Source organism: Hyaena hyaena, unplaced genomic scaffold (genome assembly GCF_003009895.1).
Source record: "Hyaena hyaena isolate Hyena2069 unplaced genomic scaffold, ASM300989v1 scaffold_184, whole genome shotgun sequence".
NCBI classification, from domain to species: Eukaryota; Metazoa; Chordata; class Mammalia; order Carnivora; family Hyaenidae; genus Hyaena; species Hyaena hyaena.
The window spans coordinates 2,245,629-2,268,572 of NW_024080817.1; the positions used below are offsets into that span (position 1 = coordinate 2,245,629).

Here is a 22,944-nt window from a genome sequence, read left to right on the forward strand (position 1 = left end):
GTGTGTGTGTGTGTGTGTGTGTAAGCATGAGCAGAGGAGGTGCAGAGAGAGGGGGAGGGAGACTCCCAAGCAGGCTCCAGATTGTCAGCGCAGAGCCTGACAGCACGGCTTGAACTCACAAAATGTGAGATCTTGACCCGACCAAACCATAAGTCGGATGCTTTTTAAAAAAATTTTTTTAATGTTTATTTATTTTTGAGAGAGAGAGGGAGACACAGACTCCGAAGCAGACTCCAGACTCTGAGCTGTCAGCACAGAGCCTGACGCCAGGTTCGAACTCCCGAGCTGTGAGATCATGACCTGAGCTGAAGTCGGACGCTTAACTGACTGAGCCCCCCAAGTGCCCCCATCAGCCATCTCTACTAGATGCCCACTATTTATCAAAGCACTCGTGGAGAAAGCAAGCCAGTCGATTCTATCTGTCCAGATGTGAGAAGAGATCATTTGCTATCCTGAGATTCCTGAGTATGGTCTGTTTAGGAGGTTAGGGCTCAGAGCTCGAGTTCTGGGCTTATGTTTTCTAGAACAAAACAAATAAGAACCAGAGCTGCCAGTGTTGACCTGAGCAAGATACCATAGTTGTTGGTCTGGCCGAACCAGCTGCAGCGGGTGCAAATTTATTAAAGAACATGAGGGCACTGTTTAAACTGACTTTGCAAACGGTAGGTGCTAACATTAAGTGCTGTTGTATAGTTGGTAGATAGAACTGAAGACTGAAATATTTAATTCATATTTTTGTTGGATTTAGGATACATCTGTCTTGTCTCACTGTCCCGACCCTCTCTTACCCCCATTCAGTAGTAAAAAATTCGGGGGCCCCTGGGGTGGCTCAGTCAGTTAAGCGTTGGACTTTTGGTTTCGGCTCAGATCATGATCTTGGGGTTCGTGAGTTCGAGCTCTGCATCAAGCTCTGCGCTGACAGTGTGGAGCCTACTTGGGATTCTCTCTTTTTCCCTTTCTTTCTGCCCTTCCCCTGATCCTGCTCTCTCTTTCTCTCTCTCTCTCTTTCAAAATGAATAAAGAAGTAAAAGCTTCTATATTTGAAAAGACAGAATTCCTCCCAAATTAATTCTTCTGTCTCATAAATCGAGACAAGACTCCTGGAGAGTTTATGTGGGGAGTGAGGCCTCCTCTGTGTCCCGCTGTCATGCTCATAAAGCTAAAAATTAAGGTATCAATAGCATTACTAGATGTTCTCTCTTAGCTGGTGTCTCTAAAAGCTGTTTTGACAGGTATAACTTATGATTTATAAATTAGGTTAATGGACTCCTTTTTTTACTGGAAAATGCACTTGTACGAGATCACTTATATTTAAGTAATAATTAAGTGCCAGCAGCAAATGCAAGTGCAGATGAAGAGATTCAGGCTAATATTCTCCACCCCTAATGCTGAGAGATGGTTATGCACCTTTAAGTTTCTCTGCACCATGATGCTTAGCCAGACTGAACGTACTTCTTTTGTTTTTTTCTTCGTTATGTCCAATGCCTTCATTTTATTTTATTTTTTAATTATTTTTTTAAGAAAATGTGTATCCATGTTAGCTACCATACAGTGTAATCATGATTTCAGGAGTAGAATTTAGTGATTATTTCTTATAAAACCCAGTGTTCCTCCTAACAAGTGCCCTCCTCAGTGCCCGTCGCCCAGTCAGCCCATCCCCGCACCCACTTCCCCCCCAGCAACCTTGTTTGTCCTCTGTATTTAAGAGTCTCTTATGGTTTGTCCCCCTCCGTTTTTATATTATTTTTGCTTCCCTTTCCTTATGTTCATCTGTTTTGTGTCTTAAATTCCACATATGAGTGACGTCCTGTAATATTTATCTTTCTCTGACTAATTTCACTTTGTAGTTCCATCCACGTAGTTGCAAATGGCAAGATTTCATTCTTTTTGATAACCAAGTAATAGTCTGTTGCATATGTACCACATCTTTTCTATCCATTCATCCGTCGATGGACATTGGGCTCTTTCCATACTTTGGCTGTTGTCAATAGCGCTGCTATAAACATTGGGGTACATGTGCCCTTTGAAATAGCACCTGTAATTAAGGCTTTTTAGAGTGCTCATTTACATACTACTGAATATTCTGACCTCTACGTATCAGAAACAGAAGTCTGAGGGAATACATTTGGTAGCAAAACCAAGCAAACAAAAAAAGCCCCTAAACATCTTATAGTTGATGCAGTTTTTATAAGGCTTTGTCAATGACAAAAGGTTCTCACAATGTCTACTTTCTAGAAACCCCTTCCGGTGGAGTTAGATCCCAAGAAGAAAGTTGGTCTGTGTGTGGTGGAATTTACTAAAGAACTTTGAGAAGGGGCGCCTGGGTGGCTCAGTCGGCTAAGCATCGGACTTTGGCTCAGGTCATGACCTTACAGCTTAGGAGTTTGAGCCCCCTGCCGGGCTCTGTGCTGACAGCTCAGAGCCTGGAGCCTGCTTCGGAGTCTGTGTCTCCATCTCTGTCTCTCAAAATAGAAATAAATGTTTAAAAAAAAAAAAAAAGAACTTTGAGAATTTTTTTTTTAAAGTTTATTTAGTCTGAGAGGGAGCGACTGAGCAGGGGAGGGGCCGAGAGACCTTTTTAAAAACCAGGAAAATAGAAGAACCCAAGCTGCCATTTTCCCATCTAGGTGTTTTTTTAGGATATGTTTCTTAATGCAGTCCAAACCAGTCTAGATTTATCTATAGAAAGGAAGCATGATGGCTCTTGAATACAGACACTGTGGGGGGAGGGGCGTCCCAGATGCCACTTTACTTCTCCAGGTTTTTTTACTGGGCTTGTCTCTGCTCAGTTGGAACAAAAGCCACGTGATGCTTAACGTGCTGAGAGGGGGTTGTGTAACCAGGGACTGTGACTCTTTATTCCTTGAGTAACAGGATGACTAGTATGTTTGGGTTTGTGTCCGTTTTGTTTTTATTTTGCTTTGTTTTTTAATATCTTGTTTTCGTCCAGAAAGCAGGGCTTGGGAAGGGGCATCCGAACAAGATCGCTTGGAAGCTTGCTGTTGATGGAAGAAACCATATGATTATTATATTGACCAGTATAGATCTGTTGTTAGAATAGTCGCTATTTCTATATGGGAAAAAAAAAAGATTTTAGTGCCTCTGCATGTTTCTCGGACCTAGAATCATGATGTTCCTTCTGTTCCTTCTCAGTCAGGTCAGGTAGCTGGACCAGGGCCATTCGGGTGGCGGGAACCCCGGGAAGGCCAAGGTGCCGTCTTTGCTGAGCGCCTCGCGAAGGGGCTCGTGCCCGCGTGCCACTCCTGCGCCAGCCGGACGCCGGCACGAGCCAAGTGTCAGGCCCGCTGCTGGCCATGAGACACAGCGCCTGCTGCCGTCTCTCCCTCCACCCCGACCCTCCCCTCGCCTCGCCTCTCCCCTGCGTCCACTCTTCTCCATCGCCGAGCCGACTGATCCCGGGCACGAAGGTCTGCAGCCTTGTCAGGAGGCCTCACTGCCTTTGTATCATGCTGCCTTCCATTCCTCACCCTGCAGCGGGGACGACCCCCTGTACCCGTATTTGTTCCCTCCCTCCCCCCACCCCCGTATAAACCTACCTGCACAGAAACTTCTCCCCGTGCCTGTAGCCTAACCTGCTCTACAAACTCCCCTGCATCCTGATTTGTTTTCCTTTGGAGAGTGGCTTCCCCGTGGCGGCAAGTGACCAAACCCGGTGTCCCCGTTCACCAGTGTGGTCAGCATCTGACTCTGGGACAACGGCTGCCCGTGTGAGCCCCCTGAGATGCTGTAGAAACTCCCAGTAGCCAGGTACCATTCCCTGGGGTTCTCCTTGCATTGGGTCGGGGTGTGGGCACAACAGCTTTGCAAAGCGTCAGCCACATTGTATAGGCTCAGGATGGGCAGTGTGCTCACGTCTCACGGCTCCTAATGAGGCTCCCCGAGTGTCTTAAGTGTAAAGCACGCCCTTTTGTTTCCTGCACTCTCCTCTGCTACTGGCTCTGCAGAAGCTTCGTAGCATTTTTACCAGTTAAGGGCATGGTCCTGCCGTCACCTGCCTTTTATGAATGTGCGGGCCGAGGCGATCTTTTTTTGACTCCGACCTGACTGAGCTGATAAACACTGGCTGTGCTCTGGCTGCAGGACCGCACTCACGTCACTTTTATTTTGGTATGCGGCAGCCCATCTGAATTCCGGGGAGCACAGGGCCGAGCGCACCCGCCAGAGAAAGCCATTTCAGTTTATCATTTTAATTCTGCCATTAACCATCTACAAAACCCTAAATGGATTCTCCAAAATGGCATCTTCAAGTCCATTATCAGAGCTAAATGTTTAATAACTTTGTTAAATAATCCATGCCATGGTGGATGGGAAACTTTCTTTTGGTGTTTTTTGGTGTTTTTTTTTTTTTTTTTTTTTTTACATCGAAGGAGGCATTTCTGGAAGTCCCTGGGAATGGCTTAACCTAGCTCTTCCGGCCCCAAAAGCTCCAGGCAGGAGAGGCTCTGGCAATGCCCCTGCGTGGCCGGCTTCAGAAAGAAGCAGATGTGAGGCAGACATTTAATCAATCGAAAAGCAGTTTAAAATTCCGCTTGGGAAGCTATAGATTCGCTCTTCAGCAAACACAGCATGGCCCTCTGGAATAGCACTGTGTTGCTTTTCTCGTCTGTAGCACGTTTTTGGTTTGTTTTTTTTTTTTTTCAGCGATTATGCTAGAAATATTTGGAGTAGAACATTGTAGGATAGCAGTTGTTGATTCTTTGCTAAATCACATTATCTTAGATGGGCTGTCTTTACAAATTCAATCTCCTGAAAACAAGCCCAGCAATTCTGCTCATTCGCCTCCTTTTATCAAATCAAGGGGCGCACAGACCTAGAACGGAAGTAGCATCACGGTGATCTACACATTCACTCTCTCTGGACTTTTCTTTTTAATCAGCAGTTATTTTAAGCACTGTGGTTCAGAAGCAGTACAACCACTCAGTTTGCATACTGATAACGTAGGTTATTTAACTTTGATCTCAATTATCCTCGTGATTAAATACTGCTTGTGGTGGGCAAACCTTCTCGTAAACTTAGGGTCTCATTTCTTGTTACTGTAACCATCCACATGGTGTAGAGCCTCAAGAGTTGGTAATGTGGGCTGCGGTGGGCTGCTTAGAACAAGCAGTTAAACCACTTCATCAGGATGGGAGGAGAGCTTCTTATGAGATACCCTCCAACTTTTCTGTGTCTGCCTTTCTCTCTTCATGTATACAGGTGATGGGTCTCTACCACTGGACCCTCACACAATCCCAGATGTCTATTTTAGTTTGGATAGTGGACTTAATTGTGCAAAGTTCGGGCGCTGCTCCTTCTCTGAAGTGTCTGCTGCTCGTGGCTTAGGGATACATTTTTGATGAGAAGAAATAATCCCAGCACCTAAAGGGTTTCAAATGTTAAAATCTAATCTTGAGTCAAGTTTCCTCATTTGTTGAAACTGTTTATCTGTCAGGCTAAGAAACTATTTAGCCTTTCAAAGACGTATAGTGGATTTTGAATTTTTTTATTGTCGAGTTTCTAAGCAAAGACGTGATATATTTTGCGTCCTAATGTAGATCCCATTGAGAGGGTCTTTTTTTTTTTAATGTCTATTTTTGAGAGAAAGCTAGGGAGGAGCAGAGAGAGAGGGAGACACAGAATCCAAAGCAGGCTCCAGGCTCCGAGCCATCAGTGCAGAGCCCAACTCAAGGCTCAAACCCATGAACCGTGAGATCATGACCCGAACCCAAGTCAGACGTAGAACTGACTGAGCCACCCAGGCGCCCCTCTCCACCTTGAGAGGATCTTAATGAGAGAGTAACTACTTGGGTATGGTGCCTAAGGATTAGGTGGGAATTGGGCTCTTGATTTCTGCATCTACGTTGAACTTGATGGTATGTGGACTCGAAAGGAACAAGGCATGAGAATGGTCAGAAATGTTTCAGGACACCAATCTTGTGCTTTTAAGCTACTCATTTTCACGGTTCTCTTCAGTAATGTTTTGCTTAACTTGCATTTGGGGCCTGCGGTGGCCTGTGAAGTCAACATGGCTGGCAGTTGATCGACCCTGAGATCTTCCAGGTGCAGCAACTCCAAGGAGAGAGAAATAACCGTCTTAGACGTTCGTGATATGTCACAACGCTAGAAAATATGCTTTAGGGTCCGTATCCCGAGATGTAAATTTGACAAGATCTGGAGAGCCTCACCCCACTGAGGTCCACACTCAGCTCACCAACAGGCATTTGCTGCTCCTTGGGGTTAAACATGGAACTTCAGCAGCATTGCATGGAAGCTGCAGACGAAAGTAATTAACCTGAAAGTGGGGCTTGTTTCCTGTCCTTCACCCAACGAAGTTTTCAGTTGTGTTGCTTAGTCGTTCCCCCAAGTGGACACACCAGTCCGGCCACTTTGAATGTCTGTATTAGATGGGTTGTATCAGTGACTCAACGTAATATGAGTAGGATCACATTTTCCTGGTGGAAGGGAAGTTGAGGGGAAGAAACCACACAGTTCAAACTCCACCCTTTTCTGAGTCTGTGAGGTTGAGTAACGGTTCTTAGCCAGGAGTGTCAGGGCCACTAGCCAGAGGGGCCCGTGTGGGGGTGGAGACCGCCAGGAGCACATCATTCATGTCATGCAATTTCAGCACACAGTTTCCACACAGGAGGATGCTGGTGGTATCAGCGTGCTAGAATCCACCTAGGATCCACATGTTTCCAGAGTTGTTTTATTGAGCATCTCCCTGTCCTAATTACGACACAGATCGAAACGCTGTAGGAGCTGCGAACGTTGCCAGGTAAGCCCTCCGTGTGCTGGAATCCTTGTAGACGGTCTTCACGGAGCAAACTGCTGGAGTTGGTAGGTGGTACTCTTCATTCCCTCACGTCGGGCAGAGATCTTATAAATTCCCCTTGTCTGAAATCAGCCCGGTTGATCTGCCACTCACCAGATTTAGAGCTTTGTTTTCTTTCACATACTTTCCCAGAGAACCCGAGCTCTTTAATACTTTTTAAAACAACTCTAACTTTTTCAAGGAGGGGAGTATGTGGCTGAAATGTTGTGTGTTAAAACATACGGCATTCATTCTCTGGTGGCTGTTACTAGATACGGGTCTAAAAGGGTTTTGTGGGGGCGCCTGGGTGGCTCAGTCGGTTAAGCGTCCAACTTCGGCTCAGGTTATGATCTCATGGTTCGTGGGTTCAAGCCCCATATCAGGCTCTGTGCTGACAGCTAGCTCAGAGCCTGCAGCCTGTTTCAGATTCTGTGTCTCCCTCTCTCTCTGACCCTCCCCTGCTCACGCTGTCTCTCTCTCTCTCTCACAAATAAATAAAAATATTTAAAAAAAAATTTTAAATAATAAGAAGGTTTTGTGAGCAGGTCATTTTAGAAAACGTTACAGTGGGGTGCCTGGCTGGCTCTGTTGGTAGGGCATGTGACTCTTGATCTTGGGGTTGTGAGTTCAAGCCCTGTGTTGGGTGCAGAGATTACTTACAAATAAAATATTTTTAATTTTTTTTAAATGTTTTATTTATTTCTAGGAGAGAGAGAGAGACAGCGTGAACAGGGGAGGGTCAGAGAGAGGGAGTCACAGACTGAAACAGGCTCCAGGCTCTGAGCTGGCAGTCAGCACAGAGCCCGACGCGGGGCTCGAACCCACGAACCGCGAGATCATGACCTAAGCGAAAGTCGGACGCTTAACCGACTAAGCCACCCAGGCGCCCCAACAAATAAAATATTTTTAAAAAGTTACAGTGATTTTCCTCCTTAGCAGTTTCGAATGCACACTACAGAGAGCCTCAGTCTAAGTAGATACACTTACCTTTGTCTAGATGAGAGTTTTCCCAGATAATTTGAGCTCAGAACACTTCTGAGATAATGCCTGGTACACTGGTATTTGATAACACTTGGTATACTGATATTTTGGGGGGCCAGCTCAAAAAATGCTGATCTTTAAGATGTAGAGGTTTTGTTTGTCCTTAACATGCCCAGTGAGTTCACCTGTAGCGGCCAAGACCTTGGGATTTACATAAACAATGTGAGATATATTAATTTCTATTAGATTTAACTACTTGAATATTTGAATATTAACACTCAGTTGAACTGAACTTTAATTTTGCATGCTAAAAGCAAGCTGGTGCTTTTAGTGGATCTCTCTTAAATCTTTTATCCTTTCTCATGAGCAGGGGTGACTCTGGGATGCTGCTCCTAAAACTACATTAAGGATTTTAATGAATTTTACTGAAAATCACAAGAAGCAAGGAAATCAGGGATTTGTAGACAATGACCAGAGACTGTGTCTGGTATACACATCCTTCACCAAGTGGCATTAAAGACCCACAAGCTCATGTGCTGTGCAGATAATGTTCTAGAAACTTCACTTACATAGCAAACATTGAAATTTCAAAAGCCTGATCAATCAGACCGTGTGTTTTCTTTCCGAGAGGCTGGAGGGAAGGGAGCCATGTTGACCCTAGCCGATGGTCATGACATGCCCACCCTTATCTGGGTACTTCAGATTAACTCAGTCATGTTTAACGTCACCAACCAGTAAGGAGATATTTCTGTATGTTGGTTTTGTTTTGCTGAATACATGAGTGGGAAGAAATGGCACGGAGTTAACAGCAAGCAGAGGTTTTATTTAAAGATAGGTGTTTTTAAGACGTCTTAAAATTGTAAGGTCTTTAAAATTTTTTTTAAATATTTATTTATTTTTGAGAGACAGAGAGGGAGGGGCAGATTTATTTTATAATTTATTATTTAAATTATAATTTATAATTTATTATTATATTTATTATAATAAATAAATTTATCTATTTTTGAGCAAGGGAGGGGCAGAGAGAGAGGGAGTCACAGCCTCCAAAGCAGACTCCAGGCTCTGAGCTGTCAGCACAGAGCCCGACGCGGGGCTCAAGCTCATGAACTGTGAGATCATCATCTGAGCCGAAGTCAGATGCTCAACCGACTGAGCCACCCAGGGACCCCTAAGTCATCAGTATTTTAAGAAATGGAATTGCTGCCTCATGTACAGGAAGGCCTCTTTCAGGAGGAAAATCAAGATCAGGCAGAGCTCTCCTAAGGTCATTTCTCAGAGAAGGACATCCCATTTTTAGCCGTCAGTAGAATCACCTGCCCCCGGTATATATACTGTTCTCGATTTCATGTGGTTTGCAGAGCTTTTGGCGCAGTGTTTTGATAATAACCTCTGAAATATTAGAAGCAGTTCATTTGCACTCTTCAAAAAGGCTTGCAAGTGTAAAAGTCTCCTTTTTTTGTGTGTTTTTCTTTTTCGTATTGTTTTGTGAATCGCCGTGCGTCTTTTCTAGATTCATGGAATACGGAATACTGTAACAAGCACCCGTGTACCCATCAACCAGTGTCAGCTGTGAGCAACATTTTACCAATCTTGATTTTGTCAGATTTTAAGTTTTACATTTAATTTGCTTCTCTTTTTTTTTTTTTTTTAATTTTTTAAAATGTTTTATTTATTTCTAGGAGAGAGAGAGACAGCGTGAGCAGGGGAGGGTCAGAGAGAGAGGGAGTCACAGACTCTGAAATAGGCTCCAGGCTCTGAGCTGGCAGTCAGCACAGAGCCTGACGCGGGGCTCGAACCCACGAACCGCGAGATCATGACCCAAGTGAAAGTCGGACGCTTAACCGACTAAGCCACCCAGGCGTCCCTTAATTTGCTTCTCTTAAAACAAATACAAGCTCTGTTGTGTGCAGATCTGTTGTTATAGACCTAATAGTTGAAGATTTTGTCAGACTTTACAGAATTGACAACTTTTTTTGGAATCTTAAAGAAAACCATTCTATCACTCTTGTTCTCATGAGTTTTATTTCTGCATCTCAGAGGTGGACTGTCCTTAGGATGGACACAGAGCATCTTAAGGCTAATTTATTGGAAAGCAGGGCTGTGTAGGGGAAGGCATAGAGGGATTAAAGAATTTAATCCAGTTAGCTTACAAAAATTGGGGCTGTAGCTCATGAAAAGTTTTTATAAATATGAATTACTGATGGAGTCATCAGTTTCTACATATAGCCTTCAGGTTATTTCTAGAAATTTAAATTTTTCTTTAAAGTTTTTTAAATTTATTATTTAGAGAGAGACAGAGAGAGACATAGCATGAGCAGGGGAGAGGCAGAGAGAGAGGGAGACACAGAACCAGAAGCAGGCTCCAGTCTCTGAGCTGTCAGCACAGAGCCCAAAGCAGGGATCGAACCCATAAGCTGTGAGATGGTGAGATCATGACCTGAGCTGAAGTCTGTTGCTTAATTGACTGAACCACCCAGGCGCCCCTTGAAGCATTCATTTTATAATGGGGGAAGTGGGCCTGGGACAAGTAGTTTCCTTTATTTTATATATATTTTTAAGTTTATGTATTATTTTGAGAGAGAGAACACAAATGGGGGAGGAACAGACAGAGGGCAAGAGAGAGAATCCCAAGCAGGCTCCATGTTGTCAGTGCAGAGCCTGATGTAGGGCTCGAACTCACAAACCCAAACCGTGAGATCATGACCTGAGGCAAAATCAAAGAGTCGGACGCTTACCCTACTGAGCCACCCAGGCCACCCCATTAGATCACACTTACTGACAGCAAGTGGCATAATAAAAGCAGCTGAAACTTACTCCAGATGCTCTATGAGGTAGATAAGAATGAATTCTTATCCCATTTTTACGGAGAAAGGGAGGTTAGGAGCGCCTTAAAAACATGGCCCAAAGCCACAGACCAGACCCTGCTGCCCTAACCACCTCCTGTTTGCTGGCCTGGATCCATCACATTTCAGCCTGAGACAATGATGGCCAATTCTAACATGCCCAGACAAGGTACTTAATCTTGCCCCGGAGAGTACCCAGCCCTCCACGCTGCTTCCCAGCCCTCTTCTGAGCCCACTGCGTTATCTGCGCTTGCAGAGGGACTAGGGATTAGTGTGCCTGACCGAATGCTTGAAATAGGATTTCACTGTTGAGTTTCTGCCTTAAAGCAGTTCTGTTTTCTCTCGTGAAATTCATGTGACTGGTAGGAATTAGAACTACAGTGCTCCCCTGTAAAGCAAACTTTTCTTAGTGGCCTCTTGCCCATACTAAAAATAAACAGTCAGAAACAGAATAACCAGGGAAGGAAAAGCACTCCCACCACCCAATTGTAAAAGTTGTGTTACTTCGATAAAGAACAGAACATAGAAAAGTAGAAAACTAAAGGATATCAAGTATTCGTGGTTCCTGACTGAGTAATATTTTGATATACTGTGATCTGAACCGAATGGTAATCTCGCTGTTTACAGTTTGTTCTGTCTCTGTAATCATTTTATATGTATAACGGTTACGTTTGCTTTTTAAATTGAATGTTACAACATAAAATACATCTCCAGACTGTTACATACTCTTTGGAGTAATGTAATCGTTTTTAATGCCTACAAGATCTGCTATAACCACCCACAAATTTTGGATATTTAGAATTCTTATTATAAGTTAATTTTTGTAATCTTTTCCCTTCTGTCTTCTAATTGTTTCTTGCAGTGACCTTAACTGTAGGAATTAGATCAATTTCATTTAATTAAGTCAGGCATCCGTCTTCTGTTCCTTACTTTCTAGCCTAAAGGTTTCTATCATGTTTAGAGTTGGATTTTACAGAGCTTTCTACTTAGATTAGTTTGAAATAAAAACGGTTACTTTTTAAAAGAAAAGCAAACCTTTCAAAACCCGTAATTCTGTTGGTGTTCTGTAATTGACCTCTAAATTAGAGGGGAGACTTTTAGCTTAAACATAACCCAGGCTGGCTGGTATTGTCACGAGGACTTGTATTTTTTTTTTTAAATAAATGTTTATTCATTTTTGAGAGAGAGAGAGAGAGAGAGAGAGAGAGTGTGTGTGTGTGTGTGTGTGTGTGTGTGTGTGTGTGAGCAGGGGATGGGCAGAGAGAGGGCGCGGGGAGACAGAAGATCTGTGTGAGGATCTGAAACAGGCTCTGCACTGACAGCCGCGAGCCTGATGCAGGGCTGGAAGCCACGAACTGTGAGATTGTGACCTGAGCCGAAGTCAGACACTTGACCCACAGAGCCACCAGGAGCCCCGACAATGACTTGTATTCTTATAGCCTGTGTCATTTTTGTGAAATGGATTGACTGGGTTTTTTTCTTAAGTTAGAAATTCTGCTCTTAAGAAACTCAGTGCCGAGGCAGAACATGCTCACGTTGGGCCGTGTGTGCAGCTCAGGTCACCGGAGTTGAGTCCCGGCTTCCTGGCATCTTGGCTCAGCCCTTAGGATGGGGTACCCCTCAGCCTCTGCTTCCGCTGGCCCTAAAGTGGGGATGATGATATGAGTTTCCTTAGGTGGAGGGTTAAATTAGAAATGCATGTAAATGACATTTGTGAAATGTGTTGCTCTATCAGGAGCCTCTGGTCACCCGCTGTACAGCTGTGGTAGTCTCTGCTCTGTCTTGGTCAATATTTTTGACTAACGGGGTGGCTGAGGACGTTATTTCAATGGTAATCACGTTTGGAGACTGTGTGAACAGAGGGGTGGAAGGTCTGTGGAAGCAGTTTGGACCATTGCTCAGGGGACCTGAAAAGATATGTGAACCCTGGAAAGCCAGGTTATAAGCATGGTATAGCCTACGAATCTATGGATTTTAGGCTTCAAAGCATTTTCACCTTTGCAATGATAAAGTAAATAAAAGGAAGCCATGACTTCATATAATATATATTAATTGTGCCTCAAAGAAAACAAAACAAAACAAAACAAAACAAAACAAAACGGTGTCTCTTCCCCAACACCTTTGCAAAGGACAGAATAACTAAAATTCCACAGAGGCAGCACTTGTTAAAGATTTTGTGTAATGTTATTACAGTTTTTTTTAATGCTTATACAGACAACCGAAGGAGCCCTCTCCTCCCCTCCTCTCCTCCTCCCTCCCTTTTAGTGGGTTATTTTTGTCTTATTTTATTTAAGACAATTTTTTTAATGTTTATTTATTTTTGAGAGAGAGAGAGAGACAGACAGACAGACAGAGTGCAAGCTGGGGAGGGGCAGAGAGAGAGAGGGAGACACAGAATCTGAAGCAGGCTCCAGGCTCTGAGCTGTCAGCACAAAGCCTGACACGGGGCTCGAACTCATGAGCCGTGAGATCATGACCTGAGCGGAAGCCAGACGCTCAACAGACTGAGCCACCCAGGCGCCTCTGTCTTACTTTAAACACATAAAGGAATCAAACATTCTCCGTAACTTGCTTTTCCCACTTAAACAGGAAACATTTACCTACGTCAGCGTGTCTAGATTGACCGCATTCCCTTTGATGCTGTTATATGGGAGTGTGTGTTGCACATCATTGTCCCCATACCAGCATGAGGACGTAAAGCCATGTCTGCTAGGATAGTGTGGTGGAGGGGTGGTCACCTCTCAAGTGTTTATAGCTATTTCCAAATGGCTCTCCAAACACATTGTTACGGAATGATACTCTGATCTCTGTTTCCTTCTCTTTGACATTTTTAAAGGTTACCATCAAAATGCTCTATGTTAGAATGAAGAGAAAGACATTGAAGAGTTTTCTTTACAAGGTTTGTCAGGGATTTAAAAATCCCCCCAGATCGTATTTTTTATTCGGGTCGTTTGTGCCTGTGCCCTTGTCACAGTGCCTCACTTCTGGTTGTTCTCGCCTCCATCCACCTAACATTCCGTTTCTGGGGTTTTGCCGGAATTGCGCAGGTTGGAGCCTCATTTACTACAAGCAGGGCGGGACTGTGGGGCCAGCCTCACCTGTGATGGTCAGCTCATCGGCCAATGAGAATATAGACGAAGAGCATCACTTCTGTGGTGAAAGAAGTTACTTCAGCAGGATTCCTCGCCTCTACCCCCAACATCCCGAGAGCTGTCAAGAGCCCGTCTGTGTTGTTCATTGTTTAACTCATTCATTACAGAGCTTAATTCTCCTGGAGCACCTGGCTGGCTCAGTCAGTAGAGTGTATGTCCCTTGATCTCAGGGCTGTGGGTTCGAGTCCCATGTCAAGTGTAGAGATTAATTAAAAATAAAACCTTAAAAAAAGAAAAAAGAGCTTTATACTCCCACTGCTTACTGTGCAAAGGGGCTCAGAGCAAGTTGTGGGCAGTCCTGTGGAGGAGGAAGAGGAGCGGAAAAGTCTGGTAGGTTTTCTGCCCTGTCTCCCGGCTGCCATTTTGGATAATTCTGGAGTTGTTCTTAACAGGAACGAGAGGAAAGTACTGTTGCTAGAAGCACGGAGTTGTTTTTTTTAAAGCTTGTTTAGTTGTAGTGTGGTAATACTTTACGGGAATAAACTCTGGCTGACCCACTCAAAGGATATAAGCTTGAAAACATTTAGGGTTTTGATTTGCTCAAAAGAGGCGTTTACGCTCTTTGAAGCACAAATCCAGTGGGAATAGAGGTTTTCTGGTGCTCGCTGTGTTTGAGTGTAGAGAGCATGTCTTTTAAGTCTAGTGTCTATCTCTGTGTTTGGAGAAAGCTCAGTGAGGAAGCTTCAGAATGAAGACTGGAGTAGAGATGTCCGCTTTCCTTCTTGTTTGGAAACTGGAACCTTGATGCCGCTTTCCTCCCTGACTTTCACGGCCCCTTCACACCCCATCAGGCTCCGACATTCACCCCCCCCCCCATGTCACTAAGTTGTGTGATCGCCTCCTCCAGTGTCACTGATAAATCACTCCTTGTGTTCCGTGGGCATTTGAATTACAGACAAAAGGGAAGATGTCCGAGGACAACTCAATTATGTGTTTATTGACAACGAAATGCATCCACGATGTTATAAAACAATCAAGCATGAAAAAGCATATGTTCTCCCTTTTGAAAAAATGCTTATATGAATATATATACACAAAAAAGACAGAAAGGACTTAACTGTTAAGGAACAGTGGATTAGGTTTCTTGCAATTTGAGGTGACCTTCTTATTGGTAATTCTCAGAAGCCCCTGATCCTTTAACAATAGTATCAATTATGTAAATGGTTGGCGATGGGAAAAAAGGAAAACAAAAACACTACTTTTGTCACAGACAAAAGTGAATTTTCCCTCTACAAGACACTGTAAACAGCATCTCTAAGCAAACCACAGAATGGTAGAAATATCCGAATATGGCTAGGGATGAAATCCCATTTTTGTGTGGAGTGTGTCCTGGGCATTGAATGCTCACTGGGGTATCCCCCTGGGGGTGGAAGCTTGGGTGGTCCACTTGCTTTGAGACCCACGCTACGCATGTAACAAAATTGGCTCAAAACTCAGTTTCGGTAGTCCCTCTCATATATTGTCTGGTACCAAAGTCGATCCATCAAGTGCCTTTTGGAAGTAGAGACAGTGTCCTGTGGTCACGGGAAATAATAATCCGTAACTTATCACACTTTGGATATAAGGAGGGCTGGCAAGTAATGTCAGTTTTTAAGACTCATCTGATGTCATTTAATGTACTTCCTTATATGTATGGAACATTTACGAGTAGAGGAAAGTTTGTGCCTGTTTCCTATAGATCTTTTGCGTTTAAAGACACTCAGTTTGGCTCTGGGTAAAGATAGCTTGTGTTTGACGATTCATAAAGAATTACGAGAACTCTTTCAGGAGTTATAGAATGTCTGTAGGACTGTAAACTCTGTAAAACTTGAAACTTCTGGTTCCTAAACAAGGGGCACAATTGACCAACATTTACTGCATCGAAAAATTGAGGCATTAAAACTGCTTTCTCGGGGCGCCTGGGTGGCTCAGTCTGTTGAACGTCCGGCTCTTGGTTTCGGCTCAGGTCATGGATAATCTTATGGTTTCGTGAGCTCAAGCCCTTGTAGGGCCCTGCCCTGGCAGCATCGAGCCTGCTCAGGATTCTCTCTTTCTATTCCTCTCTCTCTACCCTTCCCCTACTCGTTCTCTCTCTCTCTCTCTCTCTCAAAAGAAATAAACTTAAAAACAAAAAAACCCCACTGCTTTCTCATGTTGCCCATGTAGTTTGCACATCATGGTGACTAGGTCAGTGCTTTTTAGGTTTAAGATCCATTGGGTTTCTGCGTAGCTTACAATAATATACGTTCCCTGCTTCCCTCCTGGCTGTTCTTCACATCATTAATCTAATCTGAGTTGGACGTGTTCACGTAACCAGTGATATTTTAGCCTGAATACTCTTAAAACGCTGACATTTCTGCTAACGGGCATTGGGGAGACCTCCCCCCAACCCCCCTGCCTTTGTCTTTAGTTTTCATTTATGACTTCTATCTTTCATATTTTTTAAAGAGAAGACTTTAAGTGGAAATGTAATCTGAGTATTCTTAATAGTAGACTCAGCGTGGGCATTTTGAAGCCAGCCATTCCATCTGTAGAGTAAGTAGTAAAGTACAGTGGGATTGTTTCAGCAGGCAGCTCGTGCCGCTGGAGGACGGCTTTGCTGGGAGCCGCGAACAGCCAGGTGAAATCAATTTAGCTCAGTTCAAGGCTTCTGCATTGACTTGTCTTGAACCTGCCCGCCCTTCAAAGATCCGATCAAAGCCGGTGGTTTGTCCGCTGTGCTCCGTTGGCCTATAAGCAGCATGGACTGATGCCAAGCAGGGTGCCGGGCTTGGAGATTTCTTTGGGGTAGACAGGTCTGAGGACCGTGGAATCTTCTTCGTGGCATTTTGTCATTGCACACCACAGCAGGTCCTTCTGCGGTTTGCGGTGTTGGGGAAAACCCTCGGAGCTCCGGGTGGGGAGCGCTCCGTCAGGCTGGGGTGCCCCTGTCTGAGCTGTGAGACCTGGCGCCCGCCAACGCCGCCGGCTGTGATCCCACCACGTTCTGGCGTCATCTGCTGTGAAATGGAAATAAGAGCACCTGCTTATGTTGGTTTTCATATACTGAGAATCGTGTACGAACTGTAAAGCATTGTTGAAATCCTGAGGCTCCTCATGGTTACTGTGCTATTTTTATAATCGCCTTAAAACGTTTTACTTATAGTCTCAGGTTTGAAAAAAGAATAATAACATAAAGGTATATCTCCGTGTCTACTATTTTTGTAACTGAAACCATCAGTTGCATAGGTTATTCTCTGGGTTACAGGACAAATGTCCCTTTTAGTGATATTTGAAGAAAAACACTGACTCAGAAAAGCACGTGTGACACATCTCTTCTTTGTTCTCTTGTCTCTGCGTACACTGGTCTTCGAAGCATGGGGTTCCTGATTGGCCTCCCTTCTCTGCCGCCCCTGTGCCTTTTCTCATACGCCCATCATGTGGGAACTTAGATCGCAGCTTTATTCGTACTCCCCAGTTCTCCCCACACCCCGTAGGTTGGGGGTCCTCTGTTTATTGTGACTTGGTTTTCTCCACCATGACAGTTTCCATAATTGTTTATTTACATGTCTGCCCTTTTGGCTGACAAGGTCATATTGTCACTGAGGTGTATTCTGGTCAAATATATAACCTGCATCTAAACATAAGGAAACACATTGTTTTAAAGAAGAAAATAATTTTTAAAAGTCTGTTTTTGATAGTAGTTTGTAAGTTCAAGGGGGCTGAGACCACGCCCGACTTCCTCATTGTTATGTCTTCGATAGGGCTGGAATGTTGGGTGTGTGTATTATGCATGGCATTTAGATGAGTGAATGGATGAAGGAATGGTGTGCGCACACTTGCCCAGATACAAAGCCGTATCTGCTCTGCTCCTAGTACCTTTTGTAAGGTAGCCGGGGCATGCAGATTAATGAAAGATAGAAATCTTCATTGTCATTGAAGTTTACATGGTTTTGTTTTCCCTATAGCTCCTACAGAAGAATGGGCAGCTGTCTACTGCCAATGGCTTAGCTGAGGAAGAAGAGGTCAGCCCCCAGGAGGGAGCCCTGAATGGTCAGGACGAAGAAGTAACTGTCACAGACGGTAAGCTGACTTTTCAGGCTCTGGGCAGAAGCAGACACTGGAGGGCGGACCACGCCTGCATCGAATCCACAGAAGCCCATCAGAACAGGCCTGGGCAGAATACACGACATCTTACCTGGAGCTGCATGATTTTGACAACAAAAGCAATCAGTTGGTTACAAAGGGAAGTATTTCCCTGACCATGTGGTGGTCTCTGACACTGAGGGTAGGAAGTTATGCCAATATTGGGGTATCAGAAGTGAAGTCACATTTTTTAGATATTTTTATCTGGAACTTGGTTTTGCCTTGTCCCAACTAAGTAGTTGATCTTATATAAAGATACTGATCTTTATGTAACACCACAGGCACAATATAATGTTAAGAAATATATACACTTCTCACAGAAGGGATGATTTGCATGCCCTGGTGTGAAAGTTCCTGTGAGTTCCTTTTGGAAACCCCAGGGTTGCTTTAAGAGTCAGTCTGTCTCACTCTGGAGAGTAGCCTGCTCCCCTTCCGCAGATTTTTCTAGTCATGTATATTTCAGGGTGACGCTTCTCTTTGCCCAGGCTGTGATACGTTGCATGTTTTCTAGCTCTTGAACCTACGCGTCCCATGGGGGTGGTTACTGAAAAGCAAATCTTTCCCACATTGTCACTAGCTCGAGTCAGCCCACGTGAGGTAGCAAAGACCGTGGTTTAGGGTCAGAATCAAACACCTTGACCAAGCATCTTCTGTATGGAAGGGCCACAGGTTGAAGACGAAGCTTTCTGTCTCCTCCTTCCATTCAATCATAAACAAAGGGATAATTTCCCGACCATTCTAGAAGATACATGAAATGATGATTTGGCAGACAGTGAATTGCGTCTTCTACGCAACACAAATAAGACAAATGAAGGGGAAAGCCCCTTGAGAGGAGACGGGCCATGGCCTTGGTTAAATGAGACTCTTCGAACATGTGGAACCTGTTTCTCTTCTTGTTCAATGCCCCCATGGAGCTGCTTCAAGCAGCGAGCTGCTTTGAAGTTGGTGGGAATACTGATCTTTATGTAACACCACAGGCACAATATAACGTTAGAAATATATACAATCTCACAGAAGGGAGGATTTGCATGACCTGGTGTGAAAGTTTCAAATCATCTCTACCAAAATAATTGGAATGGCCCCAACTCAAATTCCGAAGTCCCAGGGTTTGTCCTTTCCATGGCAACTTGTGAATCGAGGCAAGCCGCAGCAGGCTGGGAGCCTTCTGTGGCCAAGCCAACTGTGCTCGGTGCTTCAGGGAAGATGAACAAACTGAGAAACGACCCACCACCGGCGGCGATGCTAGGGGGGTCGACAAGAAGCGGGTAGAAGGATACCTTAAGATCAAAGGAAGGTTAAGACAAAGCAACGTGGTGGTTATCAAATGAGTTTTGCAAGACGTGAGAGCTGCCCTCAGTTCAGTCATTTGAGATCAGAGGGTGGATAAGATCTGGGGACGGAGGGGAGGTAGGGCAGATTTGTTGACAAGGGATGAAAGCCAAAGTCAGAAGAATAATAACAGCCAACACTTTGCAAGCTTTTACTCTGGGCCCTGGATCTGTGCCTTTTGTGCCGTGTGGTCTTTACTGAGGTGGGTGCTGTTGTTCTCAGGGTTCCAACCTAGATCAGCAGATTCTCAAGCATGAACTCTTAACTGCTGTGCCTTCACTGTGCCGGGCACGCCCACAGCCGTTTCTGTTGGGACAGTGTCTTCTGAGCAAAGAGGAGAATGAAACCCTAGCCAGAAAAGTGTGCTAGATACCAGGGCTGTGAAAGCAGAGTGCACTTGAGGAAGATTTAGCAGCCACGAGAGGTCACCGAAATACACCACCAAGGGAGCGCCTGGGTCAGGCAGACTTCCTCTCTGACGCTGGCGAATGGGTGTGATCAGTAGGAGAAGGTGCAGAAGGATCAAGGACCCGCCTTAGCAGAGGATCATTCCACTGTCTCCCTGAGCTGACCTAGGCTTCTGACCATGGCCTTGGGGCTCGGAGCAAATATCAAATACCTCCCTGCAAGAAAAGTGGTAATGAATATACCTTGTCCTTCAAAAGATCCTGAAAAGGCCTTGTCACCTGTGAAAAGACGGCCAGGTGGCTTAGGGCTGCGAAAGCCATCACCTGAGGCCCTACTTTTAGGATGAGGTTTTATAGATTTAGGCAGTTTTTCATTCATTGGCTTATTAGGGTCTCCAAGGCAGCTTGGGACACTTGGGTATTTTCTTCTCCCTTTTGCTTGCCTGGCACTGTAAATACAGACAGTCTTTATGGAAAACTATGAAAAAATATTTTTTCGTGCTCTTCTTTTGACTGCAGTGATAACCTAAGGCTAGATTTTATGGTTGTTTCCAGAACCCCCTTCCACACTGACACTTAACAATAACAAAGGCGTAATTTGGTACATAACACTTAATTGTAGGATTTGAGGGATCTGGTTCTCCACTCCTGACCACATCAGTAAGAATAGATCGGACCCATCTTGTCCCTTTGGAGAATTGACCAACAATGTCGGTCCTGCCATAAATGGATCAATTAATGGGAGAAAACGATGAACAAGGGCCATTCCTGCTAGAGTGTTTTTCTTAATGTTTATTTTTGAGAGAGAGAGAGAGAGAGAGTGAGTATGAGCAGGGGAAGGACAGAGACAGAGACACAGAATCCGAGGTAGACTTCCAGGCTCTGACATGTCAGCAAAGAGCTTGACATGGGGCTTGAACTCACAAACTGGGAGATCATGACCTGAGCTGAAGTTGGATGCTTAACCCACTGAGCCACCCAGGCGCCCCCTGCTAGAGGGTTTTTAATGTAAAGTGGCCGAGGGGCACCTGGGTGGCTCAGTCTATTAGGCATCAGACTTCAGCTTAGGTCATGATCTTGAGGTTGTGGGTTTGAGCCCCATGTTGGGCTCTGTGCTGACAGCTCAGAGACTGGAGCCTGCTTCAGATCCTGTGTCTCCTTCTCTCTCTCTACCCAGCCCACTGAGCTTATGCTCAAAAAAAAAAAAAAATAAAAAAAAAAAATAAAAAAAAAATAAAAAAGAAGATAATAATAAAAAAAAAAAAAAAGAAAAAAAAATATATAAAAAAAAAAAAATAAATAAATAAATAAAAAAAAAAAAAATAAAGGGAGAAAGGGAGACTAAGAAAATAAAACAAATAAAATCAGCTCAGGTCATGATCTCACAGTTCGTGGGTTCGAGCCCCGCATCAGGCTCTGTGCTGACAGCTAGCTGAGAGCCTGGAGCCTGTTTCAGATTCTGTACCTCCCTCTCTCTCTGACCCTCTGCTGCTCAAGCTGTTTCTTTGTCTCAGAAATAAATAAAACATTTTAAAAAATTAAAAAAAAAACAGAAATACTGGTTAATTCAGAACCAATCATCCAATAATGAAAATGGAATCTGGTTTCAAACTTTCCATAAATGACAGAAAAAAGGAACTTCTTCCTAAATGCTAATCTGTGCAGCAATGTTAAATAGGTAGACAGGTTATTTTGTAGAGGATTTGAAGATTATGTAATTTCATGGGCCATCTTTTAGAAAGCACACAGTCAGAGTTGAAAACAAATAGTTACTAAAATTAAAAAAAAAGAATTAACAACAAATTACTTTAGCCTTGGATTTTTAGTCTTTCTGAATTCTTTTTGGGTGGTTTCCCATATATCGAACTGCTTCTATAGAGAACTGCAGCCTTTTCCCAATTAGAAAGTTCTGATTAGGGGCCCCTGGGTGGCTGCTAGTCAGTTAAGTGTCTGACTCTTGATTTTGGCTCAGGTCATGATCTTGTGGATCAAATCACGGAGACTGCTTTGGATTCTCTCTTCCTGTCTGTTTGCCCCTCCCTGGTTCACATGCTCTATCTTTCTCTCTCTCAAAATAGATAAACTTGAAAAAAAGAAAGTTCTATCATATACCACGCTATCCTCAGCATTCACAGTGGTTGCACGAGTTCTATGAAAAATCGGCTTCTGTTGAAAAGATTTTTAAAGAGCCCTCTCCATCCCAAACTGCGTTTTTTCTGTGATCTGTGGCGTATGGATTTTCTATGAATTAAATGCCTCAAAAAGAATGATTTTTAAAACATTACATCTTGGTCCAGGACCAATTTTAGATTTAATAAAACTTTTGCAAATTAAAACTTTCAGCCTCAAAAAAAAAAAAAAAAAGTTTAGCATTAGTATCTGTGGCACAGATTATTTTTTTTTTCCAAACAGATGGGAAAACTCAATATGACAATCAAAAAACGTAAGACCTTCTTTATTTAGATATTTTTTATGAAATAAAGTACCTGCTCAACTCATTGCCATGTGCATATAATCAAGTGATTGTCTCAGATAATCATGCATTTGGACTTAACATTCAGGCGGTTATTTCTGTTTCCTCTTTGAGATTTGCCTTTCTGCAAAGTTGATATAGCAAACATTTTAAAGCACGTGAATGACATGATTTCTCCGTCTCCGCAGGTCACATTTGTTCTTGTGAATAAACAAACAAGCAAATCTTTTCTTGCTTTTAAATCTTTGTTCTCATGCGCGGGTCGCGTGCGCAGAGTGAGGATGTTTACACCACATCAGTGGAGCAGTTGCTGGGGCTCTGCCCTCTGACCTTTGTCACTCTGGAGCCCAGTGCATTAAAGGTAGCCGCCAGTTTTGTGAAGCTGATCAGAATGGTAAGGAGGGTCACTGCTGTGGCCCAGAGGCAATCCTGGGAAACACCGAGAAAAATGTAAAAACAGGCAAACCCCAAATGTCACTTAAAACAAGTCTTTCAGAGAGTGTGTTTCTTACATTCTGCAGGATTCCACTTTTCTCCATCTGGATACTATCTCCCTGATACAGTCGCTAAATGGAGTGTCCATTGCTCAAGTTATCTAGAAGCCTAATACGCAGCCTTCTGGAGAATTTCATTTTCCTAACGGTGCTTAATGTCACTGTATTAGCTTTTATTAAGTTTGCTGTTTGAAACCTGCCAGATTCTGGTGTTTAGTGCCTTCGAGATTCAGAAAGGCCAAGATGTTACTTACGGCCAAGTGATCACAACCTTCCCCGAGGACCTTGTTACCTTACAGAAAATCCATTCTGGAATTACCGGTAGTTCTTTGCTTTTTGATCATTTAAGA

The 22,944-nt window shown here is 43.8% G+C and overlaps 1 protein-coding gene across 1 annotated transcript in view; it reads left to right on the forward strand.

The window, feature by feature from the left end:
* AKAP12 (A-kinase anchoring protein 12) overlaps nucleotides 1-22,944 on the forward strand; it is a 101,580-nt gene that overhangs the window by 36,164 nt on the left and 42,472 nt on the right. Inside the window, exon 2 of the mRNA XM_039240938.1 lies at nucleotides 17,714-17,828. Within this exon, the coding sequence (XP_039096869.1) occupies nucleotides 17,714-17,828 (115 nt within the window). The remainder of the gene's footprint in view (nucleotides 1-17,713; nucleotides 17,829-22,944) is intronic.